Below are 23,676 nucleotides of genomic sequence, written 5' to 3' on the forward strand. Positions count from 1 at the left end.
AATTTTGCCTTGTTATACTTCGCAAAATGGCTTACCTTAATCTTTCAAGCTAGGTAAGAGCATAAGTAGCCTTACCTGAAGTTCTGTGAAAAGAAGGCAAGCGAATTGCTCCTACACCGCACAACACCTCCAAACTCATGACTTTACAGCTAACAACTACACACTACCTTCCACATTCTAAAGAAACCTGTAATAGGAACAAACAGACATTGACAAGGGGTCTTCCATCTAGGCTGGGCATACCTGTGCTGCGAATCACAACTATCTCTGAGATGCTAGGGGAGAGATGAAAAAACCTAGCCTTAATTCTCAGGCTGTCCTGGCTTCCATGCTGCATTCTTCAATTTCTTCTCCTTTAAATCAAGATGAAAAGACAATATGGCGGAGAGATTAAGAACATGTGCTCTGGAGCTGGACTGCCAGACTGCTGGGACTCAAATTCCAGTTGTGCCACCTTGTAACCTTAACGTCTCTGTGCCTCTGGAGACACTATCTGTAAAATGGGGACAGCACCACTTCATTCACCTGGTATGAGGATTACATAAATCGACATACGTGCAGCACTTTGTATAGAAACTGGTGCATCGCGCTAGATAAATATTTGCTACTACTGTTTTAGACTAGTCTTGGAGTGTTAAAGGAACTGAATTCACAAAAATAAGAGTAAAAGCCGGGGAAGGGGTGGAGAGACAGGGAGGAAAACTCCTAATGGCTAAAGAGAAGACACAGAAGGCAAACAACAATGAAAAGTTGGTTGTTTCCAAGAAATAAAAAACCAACTACAAGATATTGAAGCAATGGGCCAAGCAAAGCAAAGCTGTTTTTTCCTTGTTCTGTGGACTGCTCAGCTGCCAGACGTTTCCATTTTCCGGTCTGGGTCCGTATCGCTGTATAAGTTTTATATCAGGGGCCCCAGACCAAGCAGGTTTGGCATCGGGGGTGGGGCAGCACCTCTCACAAAGCCCCTAAGTTCACTAATACGACCAGGATTCTCCCCCTCTGCGGTCTGAGGCAACAGGAGGACGTGGCCTCCACAGATCAAGACTTGAGGTGGTGAGGGAACCAGAAGAGAGCTAGAAGGACATTCCAGGTCCACCAGCTTCCCACAAACCCACCATCACCCTTGCATGTAATCTACACAAGAGACCGTGGGCAGCGAATGCAGATGGAAGGAATCTGTGAGCAAACTTGCTGCTTGATTTCTCCATTTTATGGCTGATCTGGAGACTGAGGTCCAGAGAGAGGAAATGTCTTTGCCAAAGCGAACCGCTGATGACTGAAATATAAGCCCTTCCACTAATTAAACATTATTTCACCTTTAATTGCTATATTGTAGCCATTTTTTAAAAGTTGATTCTTTAAAAACAAGCAAAAACACAAAAAAAGGTTCCAAGCAAAATAAGTATCTCTTGAACTGAAACAGTGACATCAGCTGTGGAACGCTCACTTCCCTGTGCCGGCTACTGGGCAGGAAGAGCTGTGCAGACCCCCTCACCCACCAGTTCTCCAGTGCAGACGTGGGAGATGCCAGTGTCCTTGGTGGGAGCGTGGTCGCTTGCTCTAACGTCTAACTCAGAGGTTCGATGTGTATCTGCAACATCCTAACTTTTTCCTTTAGAAGCTATTTGTAGGTATCAACCATAATTTATTTTATCCAAAGTCCCTATGAATTTACTTAGGCTTTCAGCCTACTAATAGCTTACATTTGAACCAACTGAAGACACCATGTGATTCTTTTCCTCTGCAGGTCCTACAGGTGGCTACCACCTTCTCCCTGACCCCCCACCACCCCCCACCACCTCCAGGGACCACAGCAAAAGAGTCTGCTTCAACTGCAGCTAAAGATTCAAGCAGCACAGGATCCATCTCGAAGCCTCAAGTGGCCAGAGCTGTAGGTACCAAATTTTTACCACAGACCCTGTTTTGAAAGATGTGGTCTAGCAAATTTATCAATATTTGTTTCTCATTTAAAATAATCAGATTCATACCTTACTGCCCATTAAAGCTTCCAAACAACAGAGGATAGATAAGGAGTCTTGCCAAGCTGACTTGACATTTCAGACCAGAAACAAAATGCATTTTAATCAGCAAGAGCTGCCTTACCATGTGTGAATGTTTGATCCCTGCTCCCCCATCTTGCCTCGATTATACACACACCTATTATCTCCTTCTCAGAGTCACAGGATCTGAAGACCCCATGGAAAATGCCAGTACATAGAACTTAAGGCAGCAAAGCTACCACACTGCCCCCAATTAAAAGCAGCCTGGAATCTAGCATGGCCACCAGAGACATGCTGTATTGCCCTCCTAACAGTCAATTTATCTATAATCTGAAATTACATCAAATTTCCCAAGGACAGGGGAAAACACTCCCCGTGAGCAACAAGTTAATTTATTTGCAGGGGGAAATGAATGGCTCCCTTTGCTTTCCTGACTCTCCCATAGGCACCAGGAAACAACACAAAGTGACCCCGAAGAGAGACCCCAGACAGAGCCTTCAGTTATGTAAGACGGACTAAAATCAGCCATGGTGACAGAGGACAGGAATTCTGCAACCCACAGAAATGTGTCTGAAGATTTTAAGCTGAAGTGCACCATCTATTTAAATGCACTCCCTTTTGAGGGGCCCCTGGGTGGCTCAGTTGGTTGAACGTCTGACCTCAGCTCGGGTCACGATCTCGTGGTTGGTGAGTTCCAGCCCTTCACCAGGCTCTGTGCTGACAGCTCAGAGCCTGGAGCCTGCTTCGGATTCTGTGTCTCCCTCTCTCTCTGCCCCTCTCCGACTCATGCTCTGTCTCTCAAAAATAAATAAAAATATTAAAAATTAAAAACAAAATTATCAAGCTTCTTTATGCAATCACAGGTGAGAAAGTTACGATTGAAAAGGCCCCAGATTAAGGGATTTTGTTGTGTTAGGACAAGAAGCCCCATTTCCCCTTGTTCTGACCCTTGTAATTTATTTCATGAAAGCCAGAACACAGAGGGGAAAGAATTATATTTAAAACAAACAAACAAAAAACAAAAACAAAAAAACAAAAACAGAGCCTTAGGAACCCAATGTTGTCTTAGGTTTGGAAGGAGCAACATCTGAGACCACCCCCAGAAAAAAGATTATTTGGAAGCCCCAATAAGAAAAATTCATTTTCCAATCAGAGCATGTTAACTCTTAACAACTCCCAACCCACCAGAAAGCACTCAAAGTAATGAGAACCGAGAACCATAAAAGGGAGGAGGGAAAAAAGGAGTCAGTCGGGATAATGATTTTCTTCTGCTGTCGCACCAACCCTGTTCTGTAAAAGCCAAACTGAGACTGGTGTCTCCCAAGGGTGCTCCCTCCCTCCATCTCTGCCATCCCTTGAGCTGGGGATCCCTCATTTCACTCACCCCAGCTTTTTTCAAGCAGTGCAAGTGAGCCAAGGGGCACCAGACCCTCACACACCATAAACGTTTAAATACCCCACAGGGAGTAAGACATTCAAAACCCTCATGTGGTAAGAGCTCCTGTCACTCCCCCTTCAAAGTCAACTCTTAGTGCTTACTACATGCCAGGCACTGCTCTAGGCACTTCACATGGACTATCCTAGGAGTTATATGTTAATTGGCCCTATTTCACAGGTGAGGAAAATGAGAATGGGACAACTTGCCCAAGGCCACAGACCTCCTGTGGTCTGACTCCACACCAAGACCGTTGCTCTAGCCCGCTGTACAGTGTGTGTGGGCTTCAGGGACCTCCCCCGACACACACACTCCCCAGCCTTGGGTCTCACTGGCAATACAACCCACCACAAAGCAAGACTTCCCCTCTCTTGAAAGACTCAGACGGGCTCCCACAGAATAGCTATAATCATACACGAAAAGAAGTAAGAAGTGCCCCACACTTAAGGAGCCAAAATGAAATGCCACCACTAGTTATGAAACAGTCTCCCGGTTTTCTGAAATCCAAGACTGTTCAGATCCTTTTCCCTCTTCTGCTGAGTGTTAAGGACTTCAACCTCAGGTGAATGTGGAGGCTTGGTGGCACTTTGCAAAAGCAGGAACTAGAAAGGAAAACCATTCTGTTTCTGGGTCTTAGAGTACATTTCATTCAGAGGGAAAGAAACTCTGGACTTTTTAAATGTTTTTAGGGATTAGTCCTAAATAGAATGCTTACAATCTCAGACAGCCATATAATACTGGGTCCTTTTCACTTATAAAAGTTGTCCCCAGTGCAAATTGAAGATGATAACGGACTCCATGTGCCAACTTCAAATAAACCAAGGTATAAAGCAGCTCCAAAAGGACAATTCATTGAAAGGAAAGCCAACAGGCAATTTGCAAACATCACATGCGCTTGTTTTATAGGCGTATCTCTAGCCACATACAGTATCAAAATGAAACTAAAAGGGAAGGAACTCACTGTACAGAAGACAAAACAATACCCTTTTTATTTTTAAAACTCTGGTGAAATAGGTTTCCATAGGACATCCCATTCTTAAAAAATTTAATGTAAACCAACCTGCCTGTGGGTCAGTCACACGATAGACTTCATCGTAGTGTGTACAGATGCCTAGAGTATTTACAAATGTTATCTGTTAGGTAGTAAAGTTTTGTTGAATTTTTTCCAGCACAAATTCCACAGTAAAATAAAGAGGGGATACTGGTGTTTTTGTATAAAAATTCTTAACAGATGGATAAAGGCAATTTTCCTGAGAGAAGATTTGTTCTTGAAATATTTCTCTTTAACAACTGGAAATATAGAAATGGGATGTAGTTGTAAAAGAAGCATAAGAATGTCTAAGTTAACATTTTTCTTTTAAATTATTTAAGTACCATTAAGTTAAAATGTTTACATTCATTATAAAAAATGTTGTTAAATCTTATGCAAATGATTTAACACTGATTGCTGCAACGCAAATTGCACTTTTTAAAAAAATTATTGTTTACATGGAAGAAAAATATCTTGTTTGCTACCCTGTTTACAAATCCCGACTGACCTCAGGTCAGTCCCACAATGTGAACTTTGAGACATCAGTCACAGTGTACGTTAAGTCATAATGCAGTCTTGCACACGGAGTAATATTTTTGACGAGAAACCTCACGAACTGACTCAGCCTCCAGAGGTGTGTACCAAATGGCCTCAAATGGTCTTCTCCATGAAAGCACGTGAAATTCAGGTGTGGAAAAGGTACGAAGAAATTCTGGAATAACCAAAACCGATCAGAAGAAGCACATGATTTGGGGCAATACACATAAAACCCTTTAAAAAAAAAATCTCTCAATATTCCTTAGCAGGCAAGGCCCCGTTCCTAGTCCCAGTTTCTGGAAGTGGCACAGAGGACGTCAGATCCCCCGGCACACCCAGAGGCAGGCTGGCGGCTGGAAGTGGCCGTGTCCAGGAGGAGGTGACGTGCTGTGGGCTGCACTGGCCCTTCCCTGGAAGCCCTCCATCTTCTCTCTGGCTCTTCAGAGTCAGGGGCAGGGTGGTAAGGCAGAGCAAGCCTCTTGGGAAATACATCTCTTTCGAAATAAAGGCACGGAAATCACGCGTCAGAGGAATGTTCTGTCAGCATACTCGCCCTGGTCTGGACGGCTTGACAAAATCCCCGCAGCGGGCTCAGGCCAGGGCAAGGGCGCACCAGGAATCCTGTCTCACCGAGGATGTGACTTCGGCCGGAGAGGCCAGGCTGACGCCTATGTACAACCCATCTTGACCTGAGTACTTGAGCTCGCTGTTCTCAGGATTAGTGCTCTCTCCCGCGCCAGACATCACTGAGGTGCCCGCCTGGCGGAAGAGAGGGATAGAGGGGGAGAGAGAAGGGGAGAGACAGTTATCGATCAATCTGTCAGGAGGCACCATCTTGCAAGCTAAGCACATGGAGACAAAGGAGATGGGCAGGGGGGCCCAGGCAAGAGCTGCCCACCATGTTGCATGGTGCCACTGACCTACCCCTGGCCACGTAAACTCTTAGAAACATTCTCCTGTGAACTTGAGAACTCACAGCAGTAATTCCTGGCAAGATGCACAGCTGGACAAAGGTAGGAAAAAGGAACTGCAGGAGGCCTATCTGTAAAACGTACCAAACTCTCAGCTCTCTGGCAGTGAAACAAACCACACCGCCTAGGTAAGTAGGTCTTAATGACGCCCACACAATCTAATCATTTCAAAAGAGAAAATGCGGAGCCTCCCCCCCCCCCCCCCCCCCCCCCCCGCCCCGGCACACACACAGCACAGCTACAACCTTAGCAGTTATGCCAAAGTCTAATATGGAAAGCCACACAGCTCAGCGAGGCATGATAAATGAAATTTTTGAGCACTGACTTCATGGAAAATGAACCCACGTGTACACAGGTTTAGTATCTACCGCATTTACCTGAATTCTTTTCAAGGAGAACCGGCCATTTTGAAGGCAGACCACATTATAAAGAAAATGCTAACATCTTATATCTGTCATGGTGGTGGCAATCATTTGTTGAAACAAAAGATCACTCCTCTTGTTTCATTCATTCCTTCCATCCAAATGAGAAAGGCCAAATAGAAAACATGGTATAATTTAGTAGAATCAAACCAAAATAACTAAAATCATGTTTAGACTACAGTTTAAGAAAACAGTTGCATTTGACTTTTTTAAAAAATTCTAAGCATGGGGCACCTAGGTGGCTCAGTCGGTTGAGCGTCTGACTCTTGACTTTGGCTTAGGTCATTTTCTTGGTTTGTGGTATCGAGCGCCACATCAGGTTCTGTGCTGAGCATGGAGCCTGCTGGGGATTTTCTCTCTTCCTTCCTCCCTCTCTCTGCCCCTCCCCTCCCAAATAAATAAACACTTAAAAAAAAATCTAGCCATGGCTAGCATGGTCCCCAGGCGTGGCTCCTGGGTGTGGCCTGGTGTGGCTCCGAGGACAGGGGTCAGTGACATCAACAACACCCAGAAAGACAGTGCCCCGTCCACACACAGTGCCCCCAGAGGTTGAGAAGCCCCAACATGTCAACACAACATGTCTTCCTGCCTCATCCTTCACCACTCTGAGTTCTAGAACATGCCCCCTCTGGTGTCGGAACTCAGCCCACACACATGCATCAGCCACAACTTAGACCTGCAGAACATTCCGCTGTCCCCTCCTGTGCCAGGTACAGGAAACACAGCTGTGTTTCCCTTGGGATTTGTATGCATGCTACACTTAGATAAGGACTTACAAGATCTATAAGGACACAAGGGAACACGCAGGGTTCCAGGGGAAAGAACAGGGTACAGTGACAGCTGGCATAGCTTAGAAGTCTGCACGAACCAGCCTTCCTTCCAACTGAATGCTAACCACCTCATCCACAGGGCCCTCATTTCCTTCCAAAGAGAAAAAGACAAGAGGAAAGACCACTACTCTCTCAAGCAAGCCCACACCTTTTTGGAGAAAGAATGTAAGCCACTGTGGCTACAGAGGGGCCACGGGCCAGCATCCCAGTGACAAGATGTGGCACCACCCCACTGAGAAGGGCAGTCACCTCTGTGGTCTTAGGCCTGATAGCCTGGAACTTGGCCTTACTGTCACACAATTGCTGAATGAGGCTCACTGAGAAAGTATCAGAGCCCAGAGCAAGCTCAGGAGAACTGCCTAAGGTGTCAGGTCTGAGAAGGACACCTAGGGGACAGGGCCTTGTGTCAGTTAACGAACCAATGCTGCTTCCACGGTCTGGATGAAAGCATCATGGAAACCCAAGGCTGGCATCTGGGGAAACTGAGCCAAGGGGTACAGCAGACCTCTGCATGACCTCTGTAACTTACTTTGAAGTGATTTTGTAAACCTAAAATCACTTTAAAGTAAAAAGTTTATTAAAAAATAAAGATAGAGGGGCGCCTGGGCGGCGCAGTCGGTTAAGCGTCTGACTTCAGCCAGGTCACGATCTCGCGGTCCGTGAGTTCGAGCCCCGCGTCGGGCTCTGGGCTGATGGCTCAGAGCCTGGAGCCTGTTTCCGATGCTGTGTCTCCCTCTCTCTCTGCCCCTCCCCCGTTCATGCTCTGTCTCTCTCTGTCCCAAAAATAAATAAACGTTGAAAAAAAAAAATTTTTTTTTTTAAATAAATAAATAAAGATAGAGGCTCCTGGGTGGCTCAGTCGGTTAAGCAGCCGACTTTGGCTCAGGTCATAATCTCGCGGCTCATAGGTTCGAGCCCCGCATCGAGCTCCAGCTCAGAGCCTGGAGCCTGCTACAGATTCTGTGTCTCCCTCACTCTCTGCCCCTCCCCTACTTGCACTCTGCCTCTCTCTGTCTCTCAAAAAGTGAATAAAAACGTTAAAAAAAAAAATAAAGATAAAATAATAAAAAAATTAAAATGTAGCCATGATCCCATACTTAAATCATGGCTTTTTCCTTCTAGAAAGCTCTGAAGTTCATTATTTCTTCCTAGCTTTCAGGGTTTAATCCCACAAATCACTGGATATTTGTTTTTTTGACACAGCTAGAATGTTTTGTGCTTTTCAAAACATCCATTTGTCTGGCTGAGCTGATGTTATATCTCCTTCAGAGAAACACGGGGCACCAGACACAGGCTGAACTGAATGAAAGCTATGCCAAGCCCCCTTGGCTCCACTTGGGGGCCTGGAAGTCAGAGTGGTTTTGCTCTTTCTGGAAAAAAAAATCTTGTTTTTCTCTCCAATCTTCACAATAACCACATGAGGCTGGGAAGGAGGGTCTGGCCATGGGACTTCCTATCTGCCCATCTCCACTTCCTCCCAAATGGACAGACCAAAGCCAGCCCCTCACAGCTAACCAATCCATCCCTTTCCTGGCAAAAAGGTGGGTTTGTAAAAATGCAGCGACAACAGTACTGCCACACTCAAACTTCTTTTTAAATTAACACAAACTTAGGGGCACCTGGGTAGCTCAGTCGGTTAAGCAACTGACTTTGGCCCAGGTCATGATCTCACAGTTGGTGAGTTCGAGCCCTGCGTTGGGCTCATTGCTGTCAGTGCAGAGCCTGCTTTGGATCTTCTGTCCTCCTCTCTTTGTCCCACCCCCAACTCTTGCGTGCTCAAGCTCTCTCTCAAAAATAAATAAACATTTTTTAAAAATTGATTAATTAATTAACATTTTAACATAAGACTTAAACTAAGGGCTTTGGGTACATAAGAAAGCAAACTTCACAAAGTCACTGAGATGTCAAAAACTTAGAATTTGAAATAGCTGAAATAATCCTGTCAAACACACCAACAAAACTATGCATTTGGTTACCCATATAAATAGGGTAAAGTAACTTTAGTCATTAATTCCAGAAACTCCACTATGAGCAAACCCATCACAGACTCAGATTTAATCCCCCCAAAAAATAAACAAAAGGGTGATACTCCATTACTCCGCATTTTAGAAAGGAGCTATCATACAACCAGCAGAGTGGATGCACTTGTAAGTGATGGGTCACACCCAATTCCATATTGATCTACCTATTCCCAGAAAAAAGCACATGTGCATTTCTCTGACTAAATCTGACTTCACCACAGCGAGCCTTTCTGAAAGAAAGAGGGTACCCACCCGGATCGGCCCAGGAAGCAGCCCGCCTCACATGGCCAGACATGCTGATATAGCAGAGGGATCGTCACCACCACAGGTGAGCAACAAGAAACATTAGCAAGATGTTTATGAGAGCCAGGCACTGGATCTATGAGCCCAAAGAGACAGACGCTCCCTGGGTGAGCTCCCAGGCCACATACATACTTGAAAGTAAGAATGGTCAACTGCCCATCACAGATGATAAATGAGTAGCTGAGACACTGGAAGGGAGCAGTAGGTCAAAAAAGGAACCACAGAGGGGAAAGGATTCCGGGGGTGGGCCACACGCAGCCTGCAACACTGGGGGCCAATATGGACGGACTTGCAAGCATTACCCTGCTTCAGCCGCCTACTGAGTGAGGTCACCTCTCCGAGCCTCCTCCTGGGGAAACTAGAAACTAGCCCTCACATCACCCATCAAGTAGGGCTGTGACAATTCAATGTTTGCAAAAGCATCAGCATGGCACCTTGCCATGGTAAGCATCAAGGGAAGCCATTATTACTGGTAAGGAAAGGGTATTCGGAAGGGGAGGCATGCAGGGCACATTCCCAAGCAAAGCCAGCTGAAACGGAAGGATTAAGCAAAAGGCGCAAGGGCACAATGTGGGAGAGGTAACCGAGAAGGCCTCATCTAAAACTCTCTATGCCTCAGGTTCCTCACCTTGAAAATGGAAGCTAAAAAAGACGCATCTGTATCCTGAGGTTATTGCAAGAACTCAATTCATTAAGATACATAAAGCCTTTACAACAGTATCTGACAACAGGAAAATGACAGAAGCAAACAGCACTATTAGTATTATTTTATTATTATTGTTAAGGAGCACAGACCTAATTTAATCTCCCCACCTTTTCCAGGCTGGGGAGACTTACCACCATCACTTGGTGGGAGCAAAGGTGGAACTCATTCAGAGCTAACTGAAAACCACCTCAACAATGACCATCTTTTTTTTTTTCAAATGCTTATTTTATTTTTGAGGAAGAACATGAGCCCAGGGGGCAGGTAGGGGGAGACAGAGGATCTGAAGCTGGCTCTGCGCTGGCAGCATCTAGCCTAATGCGGGGCTCAAACTCACGAACCATGAGGTCATGACCTGAGCCAAAGTTGGACACTCAACCGACTGAGCCACTCAGGTGCCCTTCTTCTAATGACCTTCTTCTAATCGTTACTGACAACTCTTCAGAGAACAAAACAAAACAAGGTGCTTCTTTAGCCCTTCAAAAGGCTCATGGGCCTTCTTCAAATAAACCACATTAAAGAAATCCTAATACCTTGAACATTATTCTTAACACCTGAGCAATAATCCTAACAGCTACCAACTGAAATACCTATTGTCTTCTTTGATCAGTCAAAAATGACTCCTACGTCAAAGGACAGGCAAATCCCAAATTACATGAGTGATGAGTACCTGAAAAACATCAGCTCATTTGAAATCAAAAGTGACATCTGACTTTCTCAGAAAAAAAAATGTGCTTGTGCCCAACAACTGAGACCCTTATTTGTAGATGGGGATACACTATTTCAACATGAAATACTGCAGTGCACAGCTTTCTTTTGTATGTCAATCATACCTCAATAAAAAATAAAATGTTTATGGAGCACCTGGCTGGCTCAGTCGGTACTTTTTTTTTAATGTTCATTTATTTTTGAGAGAGGGAGAGAGAGAGAGCGCGCGAGCATGAGCGGTGGAGGGGCAGAGAGAGAGAGAGAGAGAGAGAGGAAGACACAGAATCAGAAGCTGGCTCCAGGCCCCGAGCTGTCAGCACAGAGCCCAACGCGGGGCTCGAACTCACAAACTGAGAGATCATGACCTGAGCTGAAGTCAGACACTTAACCCACTGAACCATCCAGGTGCTCCTAGAGCATGAGACTCTTGATCTCAGGGTCATGGGTTCAAGCCCTACATTGGGAGTAGGGCTTACTTAAATAAAAAAATAAAATAAAAATAAAATAAAAATTTTATGTAATGATACATAATGAGATCACATGATAAGATCTGATGAGACTCTGATAACCCCAGTCCCCTCATCCATGGCTGGTGCAGCTATATTCTGGTACATGCCTTAAGCCGAGCCATCAAGAACTTTATATCCTACTGAGCTCTGTAATTGCACTTCTGGAGATGTGTTTACAAGGAAAGAATTCAAAGGAAGGGAAAGGCTCCTCATGGGAAGACATTCATGGCACAGTTATTTACAATAGTGGGAATCACGTAAATAATCTAATACTGAAAATACGAGATGGTTTGGAAAAGCAAGGTCCATCCGCTCAGTGAACTATGATGCAATTATTAAAAATAAGATCATGTGGCAAAGTGGGAAAAATCCTATAATGCAATGTTAAATGAAAAACAGAAGGATATAACTATGTCATCAGTAAAATTTATGCACAAGCGAAAGTATTTCAGGGGAATCCAAGAGAGGTAGGGCCAGGGGACCATCTATCAGCCATCTATACCTTCCTTTGAATATTTTAACTGAAAGGAGTAGTGCTGTCTAACTTTGGGGAAGGTTGAAGACATTAGCACCAGAAATATGATGCAAAAGCACTTGAGGGATGAGCCAGCCTGGAAAGAGTCATAAAGTAGCAGGGGAAAAAATAGAGAGGAACCAGAGAGGAGGAAGTAACAGAGAGAAAGGAGGGCCAGAAGGGCCATGTACCCCTGAAGTCACCTACCTCCATGCCACCTAGCATCGGTTGGAACCTAGCCAGCCATGTACACGTGAAACATGGTTGCATGTAAGTTAAAACACCAAACACTCAAAACCAGTATTCTAACCATATAAGAAATCTAGAATTGGCACAACTCTCCTTTAGAAACCTGGCTTGTCACATCATTGTTCGTCTTAAGTGTCTTTTCCTCTTTAGTATATTCAAGAGCTACCTATCAAGATCAGTACAATTTGGGGGGGGGAAAATCAGAGAAAACTTAAGACCCTACACCCAAGGACATGCACACAAAATTACAAGCATAAATTTCAATTGGCTAATGTTTTCCCACACTAGTTGAAACCTTGAAAGGACTTTAGTTCAGCAAAAGCAGGTATTTGACTCACCTACACCCATCTAACCCAGCCAGTGTTTCTGGACAGAGGCAGAGGGGAGCACCTCAGATTGCCCACAGCTGAACCATCCTTCCTCCTTCTGGTGGACAGTTCAGGCAGGCGGAGGTCCTGGCTCTTTCTCTGATCAAAGTACATTCTGAGGGTGGGGCCTAAATCTGTTCTGTGTTTCCATTCACAGCTTATCTGCCCTCCACCCTCCTACAGACAACTGAAAATGGAGGCACTTCCTGTTGAAAGAATGTGTTATCAGCACCAGACTCAGCCTGGGCTTAGCACTGAACCCAGGCCAGGCTAGGTAGGAGACCTGGCAGAGCAGCTGGGCTGGAAATCTCCCTCTTAAAGGAATAAATGACTTCAGGGACAACCAGGCTGCTGCAGCCAGGACACGGAAAATATCCACTAGCCTGTGAAGCAGACACAGCTCACCTGTAGGTCACATGGACGTTTTTCTTTTCATGTGAGAATAATTTTCGGACATATATCTGAAAAGTCAAGGATTTCTGATCTGATAAACTCGTAGAGTCAGTGGCCAGCAGTGTCTGGCTCACAGTGGGCTCACCCACCCTGTTAGTTCTCTTTCTCGGCCTCTACTTCACACACACCCTTACAGGCAGGCCCAGAGACCCCTCCTAAGGCAGCGTCGGCTGGGCAACCCATCAGAGCTAAGGAAACCCTTACAGAACACAGCCACCCCACAGAAGAATAACACAGATCCTCTAGCTTATGAATTATAAACATAAATTTCATTTTTGAGGAAGGAAACCAAAAAGGAGTCAACTGGGGTGTGTTTAGTCCTCCATGCCATAATCTCTCTCGATGGAGCCTTGATCTGAAGAAACAAAACACTGCACCCCAGGCAGGTTGAGGGTGAGTGTGTGATCATTCCCAGAGCATGAGACTTTGATGATGATCACACTGCCTCTTTAACTCGAATTCAGACTGTCGGCTTCCATGGCCTCTGATCTGTCCTTCCTACACATCTAAGTAAGCTTGTGGTTACGGCTTTTTCTTGTGTGAGGGGAAGCCAGCCATCCCTCACTGCCAACGCTCTCTTCTCTGCTTTTGTAACCTCTAGGTTAGGCTCTTGCAGTGCTTTATAGCGGCCTGCCTCAAGTTAAAAAAAAAAACAAAAAACTAATCCCAACAAAGGAGAAACACTTTCAGATAAATCTTAACTTCCACCCTAAAAACTACACTCATTGCAGTTTGGATGGAGGTCATAGGACCAGACACAAAAGTGACTCACTAATAGTTTAGGAAGTGGCACAGGATACAGAAACACAAGAGTTCTGTCTCCATCAGGACCCGTGAAACCCGTCTCCAGTAACAACTCAAAGCAAGAGAACATAGCGCCTTCTCTCACAAGCCGGGAGAGTCATGATCACTGCAGCCAATGACCTAACTCAGTTTTTAGCAAAATATTTTACTTATTTCCTTGTAATTTAACTAGCAAGTTCTTTAATGGAGAACTCACTGGCTGTCCCCTTGGGCCCTCACGCCCCTTCTGGGCCTGAGTAGCCCAGGTTATATCCAGACCCGAGGACGCTGCCCTTTCCAAGTAGGTAAAGACAATTCTATACAATCTAACCTGGGCAAAGGATCCCATTGTTTCATGCATCTATGCACCCATACCAGGTTTGTCACGGTGATGAAAGGCACACCCAGTGTTTATGAGTGCCCTGGGACTATCAGTAAAATGTTAACATACAAACATAAATGACGGGAGCTGGGGTGCCCCACAACTTGAAGTCACCAGCATTCTAAAGAAAAAGTCTATCTTCTAAAATGAATCAAAATGGATGACTCTATTCTAGTTGTCAAATTAGGTGGCAAAGGATCCTGAGAAAAGATTTAAAACCTGGTAAATTATGATCTTTTATTTAAAAAAAATAAACAACTGGTTTTTCAGATTGGATGAGTATCCTCATCTCCCCATTTCAATCAGAAAAAGCAGACCATGGTCTGAGAACCAAGCAGCATTTACAAGAAAGCGTTATGAAAGTACTGTCACAAGGAATGAAAAATTGTGGTGATCAGAATAAAATTATTTAAAATGTAGTTACTTTGTTAACACAATAGCTCTACATCTCTTAAAGGAAAGTAAGGATTTATTTCTAATGCCTTGGGATGAAAAAAAAATGCCATGCAAATAAAGCACATCACTATTAACTTCCAAGATTATATTTAAATAATACTGTTCTCCTTGAGCTTCAAAGAGGTCTGCAGGCATCTCCCACTTATGCTACACAATGCTCTTAAGGACCAGATGGTAGGAATTACTTTTCCCTTTTAGTAGGAGGAAAACAGAGGCTTTACAAAACCTTGGCAGCTTTACTACAGTCACACATAGGGCTGGAGCTAGTGCCTGGATGCCTGAATCGATTTCCTTCCAGCTGCTACTCCGTGAACCCCAGACTAAACTGCAGACCATACTAAGGCTACACCATGAATCAAGCAAATAAGCTTAATCAGAGCTTTAAATTAAAAGTGTCTGTACTTAATAAGATAAAAATATGATTCTGGCACGTGTGCTCTGGTGAAACCAGGCCATGCTAACAACACCTAAAACTGCAGCACAGTAAGTAAACAGGCATTTGAACATCCTCAGTTACTGACTTGAAACTCTTTACTCACAGGACTGCAACAGTACACTGAGATCAATACCTGTCGTCTATTTGTTCAAATCTTTCTTAAAATCTGAAGTCAATAAAATACTCTGTGCTCAGTCCCACAGATCCCAAGTGCTGGGTCTGGTGCGATAGGTAGCTGAATTATGAATTATCACATATGCCAACGCCTGTCTTTGTAGATGCTTTTTAAAGTTATTAAAATTTCAGAAAAAATTAACAGGTAGATCTCAACATGAACAAAGCAAACAGACTGTATTCAGTTCATATCCATTAGATCTTCATATCGCTAGTAACCCTTTTGGCAGACGCCCATGAAACGCATAATAAATTACTTTTGTTCCAGTAAAGGAATTCATTTTCTTCGAAGATTCATTTAGCAATAACATTTCAGAGCATTCTAAGCCAGATTTCTTAAATTTGGGCATGTTTTCCCGTAACATTATTTCATGTTTTGTGACAATTTGTATATTCTTACAGAGGCCCGGGTTGGGGGGTGGGGGGGCAACTGCAAATAATTTGTAATCTACAGAGAAACTCTGTGTTCTGAAATGAAGCCTTCTAACCTGAGGCTATATGAGAAGGTGTGTGACATTCTCCCCACACTTATGCTCTACCTAGTATTCTGGCTTTCAGGTTGTGATGATGAGTCACTTATTAAATAAACCACAGTCCTGTGATAAATTGGGTGGACAAATATATCATAAACTATTTAAAGAACGATACAGTTGTGCTGTTTCCTAATATACAGATAAAGGCATTGGATATTAATGTAGCGCAATGCATTTTTAAGGACTCCTCACCATCCTCCCCATAACACACAGACCTGCGCGCATACACACACGTACACACAACACAGAAAGAGGGAAGTCTGGAAGAGGCCTTGAGATCAAAATGAAAGTATGTAAACCCCACACGCTTACGTGTTCCTTGCCAGGTTGGCATGTGACTTTCACAGTGAAGGCCGATGTGGTCAGACAGGAACGTGAGTTATTAGAAGGAACTGAAAGAAGAAAGGGAGCCTGGCACATAGGGAGCATGAAGATAAAATGCCAACAAAATATTTACGTTCATGGCTTGTAGCAAGAGGCAAGTGGGATGTTAATAACTGTGATGATTGGTCAGCTCCCTGGGAGTGGTAGCAGGCCAGAGACCTCGGTTCCAGCTTCCACACTGGCTGGTTTTGTGACCTTATGGAGTCACTGCGGATTCTGGTTTGTAAATGAGGCAATGATGATACCTAACTGCAAGACTCTCACAGACCCTTGTGGGAGATTAATGACTTTTCAAATCTGTTTTTATTCATTTAGAAAAGAGTATCGTAGACTATAAACTCTGAGGGAAATGGACACTTGCCTATTAAATGCTTTTCAATGATTTCATAAAAACTAACTAAAGGCAATTGGAACATTCTTAAAAGTTCCACCTAACTTGGCACTCACTGTGTATCAGATTGAAATCACACCCTTAGAAGGATGTTACTATTGCAACCTTGTGTTTGATACTTTTAAGAGAGCTTTTTATAATCACATTAGGGACATCAACCACAGTAAATTTCACTGCCTGTTATTCTTTTATTACCCAATTGACATAGTCTTAGTACCATAATATATTTTATTTAGAAGTACGATATTGACAAGAAGATTTGTATAATGTGCCTTATGTATTTGGTCGCAAGCAAATCACTTCTCTGGCACCGTTTTCCCACCCGTTTCGGCAGGATGATTTCTGACGCTCAAACTACTAATGAAAATTGGTCAGATTTCTTTAAGAAAATATTATTTTTTCTCTCTGAAGATTTCAATATTGCATAACATCACATATTAATCTAGTATGCCATAATGATAACACTGATGGCCAGACCCGGGTCCAAATCCAAGCCCTGCCTCTTAACATATACACAACCTTGGGCTTGTTACTTTGTTCCGAGTCTCACTCCCCCCTTCACAAACCGAAAATGGAGATAAAACAACATACGTAGAGTGATAATTATGAAAGAGAAAAGGTACCTAAAACACCTGACATGTACAAGTACTTAGAAGCAGACTTCTGCTTTGCTATGTCCAGTATCTCATAAATGATGAAGAATGGAAAAAGGAGAGATTTCTCAGAAGCAAGAGTACAATGATAAAATGCAAGGCTAACACTAATACCCAACTCTCCTGCAACCTAAGGACACCTGTAAAATATTCAGCTTAAGAGATGAGCAGTAGGGGCACCTGGGTGGCTCAGTTGGTCAAGCGTCCAACTCGGGCTCAGGTCATGATCAGTTCAGGTGTTCGAGCCCTGCGTCCAGCTCTGTGCTGATAGCTCAGAGCCTGGAGCCTGCTTCAGATTCTGTGTCTCCCAATCTCTCTGCTCGTGCTCTCTCTCTCTCTCAAAAATAAACATTAAAAAAAAAAAAAAAAAAGGCGAGCAGTAATTTTTTGTCCTGCTCCAGGAGCCTCCTGAACCAGAACTGCTCTGCAGAGTCCAATTCTTCTGAAGGAAAGCAACTCTTACCGTTTTTGTAAGTCCTTCACGAATGTACCTTTCAGCTACTTAACTATTGTAGGAATAGTTAATAATGCAGGATCTATTATTTTATGACCAACCATAATGCCATAATAAATCCAGTGTGAATAATTACTTGGACAAAAAGACAGTGGAGTATAAATTTGCTAATAAAGAAGCTGTGATTAAAGTGGTGTTTTCCGATTTGCAGCATAGGATGCGAATATCAATACACAAAATCTACAAAAAGATTTTTAAACATTAACCACTAACCTACAAAGTACATAACCTTTCTCCAGAATGCCTTAAAGATGTTAACTGTTGTCTGAAATTGTTCTTCAGAAGAACATCCAGATATCCTAACAAGTGTCAGTCCCTAAATCACTGCTGTAGCCACAAGCACTATGAGGGCACATTAACTCTTTCAAACCACTTGTAGCCCAACATTTAGCACCATGCAGCTCAGAAGTACTTCTGACAAGGTTGTTGAATAGAGTTATTACCAAGGAGTGACTGCAGTCGGGAAACAGGTCTAGCTAGGCACCTAGCATCCCAGAAGAATAAATGAGGCAGGAATGAAGACACCTATCTCACATCGAGAAAATGACCAAACAGAAAGTAAGGCCCACCCTCAAAAACACAGAACCAGCCAGCATCAAATCTGAGATGAGGTCCTTGCCTCAGTCTAAGGAGGTGTGCCTCTCATCGTGGAAGCTGTCTACTACCAGCAACAAACCACAGAGGTGAGGAAACATTTCCTATCCCCAAGACACCATGCCTAACATGTCTCCATTCAGAGGAAGATTCACCCGGCAACCACCACAAACCGTCTTGCCCTGAGAAGCCCTGGAGACAGAGAAACTAAACCCCAGGCCTACATCGCATGCCATGAGACCAGAGCACATCACTAGCTCCAAGGGAGGGTTTTTCTAATTACGAAGGGAAAACCTGCTTGTAAAACATACAAGCGGGAGCATGCTAGCATTTGTTTACATCAATTATCAAAATACGCCATTAAGAATGCTTTAATTGTTGGACTCCAGCAATCCAGAAAAAGAAACACATTTGTCACTAAAGTTGGGTGCTAGACCAAGTCCATCATTTAGAAATGAAGGTACTTGGCGCCCTACTATTGATTTGAGCCAGTTTTCAAAGTGTACTTGCACTCGATTCACCGGCCCCATTGCTGCCTTTGGCTCCACACCCTACACTCTGTGACACTGGCCACTGAAACTGTCCTTGAAGTACCTCAGATACCATGCTCTTCCTTCTGGAAAGCTCCATCCCAGGGTTTCCCCTGCAAAAATCCTACCCAACTAATTCAAAAGTTCTCTGTGAAGCCATTTCCAACTCTGAGGTTGAATCAACAGCTCCCTCCTTTCGACTCCTACATACTCTACTGTGTCGTTCCTTTAACGCACTTCCACATCTAACCAGCAGTGAGATCTGTCTACACCTGCTCCCCACCACTACCACCACATTCTAAACAATCTGAGGTCAGATACCTTATTTTACTCCATTGTGAACAGGGCCTCCCGTAGCACAATACTATTTAAATGGAGTAATGACCATAAAGCAAGGATTAGTGAGATATAGCTCATCTCCATTTATTCCAACATTATAGAATTTATGAGGACTTCAACATTTGCAGTTTTAATATAAACTTAAGTAAAAAGTTTTTAAAGTTTTAATATAAACTTAAGTAGTTTTTAATTTTTTTCAGTAATTAGTTACAGAACTACCTCTAGGCAGGCAAATATGTTCGGTGATTTCTTATTCCCAGACATTAAGTCTTATTGCTGATTTCAACCCCAAATTAACCCTTCCTGTACCAAAGGAAAGTAAGAGAAATACTTTTGACCTATAAAATTTGAGGATAAAGAGATAAAGCTTATATATATGTACATAATAAATATATATTACATATATAATATATATACCTATTACATACACATATCATATAGGTTTTACATATACGTAAAGTGTTCTCTAGTTTTGCTAATTTTCAGCTACAAGTCTTAGAGGAATAAGAATATTTTATACTTATTAAATTTTACTTGGGAATTGCTAAAATAGAACATGTTCCCCTATTTCCCTCTTAAATAATAAAAAACAAAACTATAAAATGTAATTTAGTCAATAAATGGAATTCAATGAAAGATTTAAATATTCTCACAATCCAGAGAACATATATACATATATGCCAAAGAAAATCTGTTATCTATTTAAGTTAACTAAATACATATTTTTCAGTAAACCTACAGGTGTAAGAAAATTTTAGCATGAAAGACTTTTCTTGGAAAATGTATCTTTAAGTTCAAAGGGCACAAAAATCAAGTTAACACATTTCTTAACACAAGCATTCCAAAGGAACAAACAAGACAGGGGCTATTTTATTATTTTATTTTTTAAATATTTACTTTTGAGAAAGAGTGAGAGAGAGAGAGAGAGACAGAGCATGAGCGGCGGAAGGGAGACACAGAATCCAAAGCTGGCTCCAGGCTCCGAGCTGTCAGCACGAAGCCCCACGCGGGACTTGAACTTACAAACTGGGAGATCATGACCTGAGCTGAAGTCAGACACTTAACCCACTGAGCCACCCAGGGGCTCTGTGGGCAAGGGCTAACATATACACCTCTAACATATACACACCACACATACAAAACCTACAACAAAGAGAAACTGAGTCATAATAAGGTAGCTGGGTCAATGACCTGATGACCATCAGAAGGAATGTCTCCTTTTACAAGAGATCTAGTTAAAACACAAATTAGCAACAAGTATATAAAAAGCTAAGACATTGCAGCTTTACGACAAATAAGGAAAGAAATGAGGCTTCAGAGCACTGCAAAAATGATTTCTGTGGCACTTAGACACTTATCAAGGAAGAATGCCAAATGCTGCGTGCTAGGAATCCTGCCCACTCCTTCACTGCTGTTGGGGAGGGAACCCTGGAGCTTTTGCTCACAGCAGCAGCTTCCCTCTCTCCAGAATATTCAGCTCCTGCTGGGCTAGCTCAGAAACCAGCCACAGACACCTGGTGTCCCCACATGAACATGCCCACATGCAGGACAGGGTAGGAACATCAGGATTTAAGAGGAGCCTGTTAGGGGCGCCTGGGTGGCTCAGTTGGTTAAGTGTTCGGACTCTTGATTTCAGCTCAGGTCATGATCTCACACTTTGTGAGTTCAAGCCTTGCATTTGGCTCCTCTGCCCTGACAGCGAGAAGTCTGCATGGGATTCTCTCTCTCCCACCTCTCTCTGCCCCTCCCCTGCTTGTGCAAGCTCTCTCTCTCTCAAAATAAATAAGTAAACTTAAAAAAAAAAAAACACTTTAAAAAAATAAATAAAAGAAGCCTGCTGGGAATGCGTACTGATCATGTCCTACACTTTCCCAGGGGGGAATTAAAAGGAACAGCAGGTTTGACGTGGACCTTTGCAACAAACATTCTGACTTCCTTGCTGTTACAATCATTAAGACGGACAAGCAGTTATGTCACCACTTACATCTCAGGTGGCCCCCAGTTCCTGCCTTCCACCGGGAGTATGCCTAAGATTGCCCTTTGTTTTGTAGCTCCGTTGTCCCAGTTACAGTGAAATAACCCTGAACTACTAACTTCTGCCACTTGTGGGCCACAGGGGCCACTGGAGATCAGTGGGACGGACCCATCATCAAAGGAGCCCACCAGGGTGCCGTGTGCTAGTACCAGGCACAGCCCTGCTTTGCACACGTAACATTTCCCTCACCTGTGGCACTTCCCCAACTCCTAGAAGCATCCAGTCACGATACCGGCTCCCTCCAACATCACAAACTGTGACCAAAATGGGAAAGGGACACATCTTGTCAGCGCAGCCACCTTTCACAAATGCTTTGGCCAGCTGCTCACAGACGGCGCCCCCAGCATGGTCCTCCTCACAGCTCTCCCAGCCCCTGGCCGGCCGCACACACCCAGGGAAGGCTCTGAAGGTTCTAAGGGGCCACTGAGTACACACAGTGGCACTCCTCGGCAGTAACCTGGCAAGACCATTCAGGTCTACCACAATTATTCCTGGAGAGGGACAGTTTCCAAAGGCAGCCAGTAGATTGCCTTCTGTGCGGTAGGCCTGGTTCCCCACAACAGCCATGTCAGGTAGGGGCTGCTGGAGACATCCGTGATGGACTAACCTTCGAGAGAACCCCGAAAGCCCGGGTGCCTGTGGAGCCCAGGCGGGGGAAGGGTGGGAGGTGAGTCCCTACAGAGGGAAGGGAGGAGGGCAAGCAAACTGTAGCCCCGGCTGTGAGAAAAGGTGTCACAGAGGCTTTGAGGCTGCTTGGGCTCTGCAAGCTGCCCCCCCTAGTCAGGTCCGCAGCTCGCGGCCCGGCTCCCGCGGAGGCTGCACAGGCTAAGGGAATGCTGGGGGCTTGCTGCACGAGACTTTGCACGGAACTGCTCTCAAACTCCACCAACCTCCACAATCCTTACTGCTCTGCCTCCTGGCCTCTAGCAGGGAATGGAGCGTTCCTCCAAAGGGCACTGACCGGCAAGCCACCTCCAGCATGCTGAGTCCCAGGTGAGAGATGCCCACTGAAGCACCCAGAGCTCAGTAGCAGAGCTCCCGAGGTCCCTCTTCCAGGCAGGCCAGAGCCGCAGCCCATCACTGACTTCCCATGGCTCCTCCCCTGGAGGACAACTGATCAGACCTGCAAATGGTCCCTTCTGGTCAAAACCACCAGAGCAAAACGAACCCCACTCACTGCGATTCCAAGCCCCCAAAGCCCGACGAGGGGCAAACACCTGTATTTCTGTGCCATTTACCACTCACATTTGGCTTTTTCCATGCTTAAGCTCACCTTAACAAACAAAAGTGACCCGAAGCTGGCAGCGAGCTTCATTTCAGCTGGGAGAGACTGACATCACACTGAAGCCGAAAACCTGGCTGCTACCCTAGTGCTTTCAAAAACCGGTTCATCGTTTTGCCCTATGTAGGTAGCTACTACTACATAAGTGTGGCCGAGGACTTAGGGTGTAATAAAGAACATTCTTAAATAATCTTTATCTTTCCATTTCCACACAGGTAAATGTTCTGTTTACCAGTTTGGACCCTTAAAATTACACCTAACCCTTCTGTTAAAGAAAAAAAAAATCATACACCAGAGTCCACTTTCATAAAGGCTAGAAACGTTCTTTAACATCTATCTATAACAAACAAAAAACAATGGAAAGGCTTTTTGCCTTGTGAAACTCAACAGACTTCTTGTGTGATTAAAGCAAAAAGCAAAAGCCCAACAGAATTTGGGATGGAGGACGAGAAATATCAAATATAATTTTAAGCAGCCTAAAAAACTTCTTTCACGTTTCATTTTTGCTTATTAAACCATTCGAAATATGACGGAGAGAAAACAGCTCTATGGTTCCCAAACCCCCGTCAGAAGACACCTCGAGGGCAACAGTTTCAATTTCACCTGGGGCGCTCGCTCAAAAACACAACTTTCCAAGCCCCACCCCCAGAGACTCTGACTCAGAAAATCCAGGGTGGGGCCCAGGAATCTGTAGCATTTCAAAGGACCCCAAACAGGGCAAAGCTAAATGTGAAAAACAATTACTAAGTAAACAGGGATTTTAATGCTCGTGTTTTGACTTAAACTAGTCTCGGTGTAATCCTTAAAATCACCGAGGCACGCTCACTGCCACAGTCCTGCAGCCCAGACCTCACCCGCTGTGGTCTAGGGTGAGGCCTGGTCATTTTTAAAGAGCATTCTGGGTAAATGTGGGAAACACTGGGTAAGTGTGGGAAACACTAGGTGCTCGGCAGTTGAGAAAAACGGAGTTTCCGGTCACAGCTTTACAGAAACTGTGATCTTCGCGAAGACCCTTGCATCTCTACCCTCAGGAGAAGTAATTACTCACAACCAGAATTGCTCCCTGGCTTGCGGCAAGGCTGAAATGAGCCTGGGTGCCATGAAGGTGAGTTAGAAGGCGGCAAGGCAGGAGGGCAG

General features: G+C 44.2%; 1 protein-coding gene across 1 annotated transcript in view; it reads right to left on the minus strand.

The window, feature by feature from the left end:
• Positions 1 to 4,400: 4,400 nt before the first annotated feature.
• Positions 4,401 to 23,676, minus strand: part of GATA6 (GATA binding protein 6) — a 32,254-nt gene continuing 12,978 nt past the window's right edge. The window contains exon 7 of the mRNA XM_030336443.2: positions 4,401 to 5,761. Coding sequence (XP_030192303.1) covers positions 5,594 to 5,761 — 168 coding nt within the window. The 3' untranslated portion in view covers positions 4,401 to 5,593. The remainder of the gene's footprint in view (positions 5,762 to 23,676) is intronic.

Source organism: Lynx canadensis, chromosome D3, assembly GCF_007474595.2.
Source record: "Lynx canadensis isolate LIC74 chromosome D3, mLynCan4.pri.v2, whole genome shotgun sequence".
Taxonomy (NCBI): Eukaryota; Metazoa; Chordata; class Mammalia; order Carnivora; family Felidae; genus Lynx; species Lynx canadensis.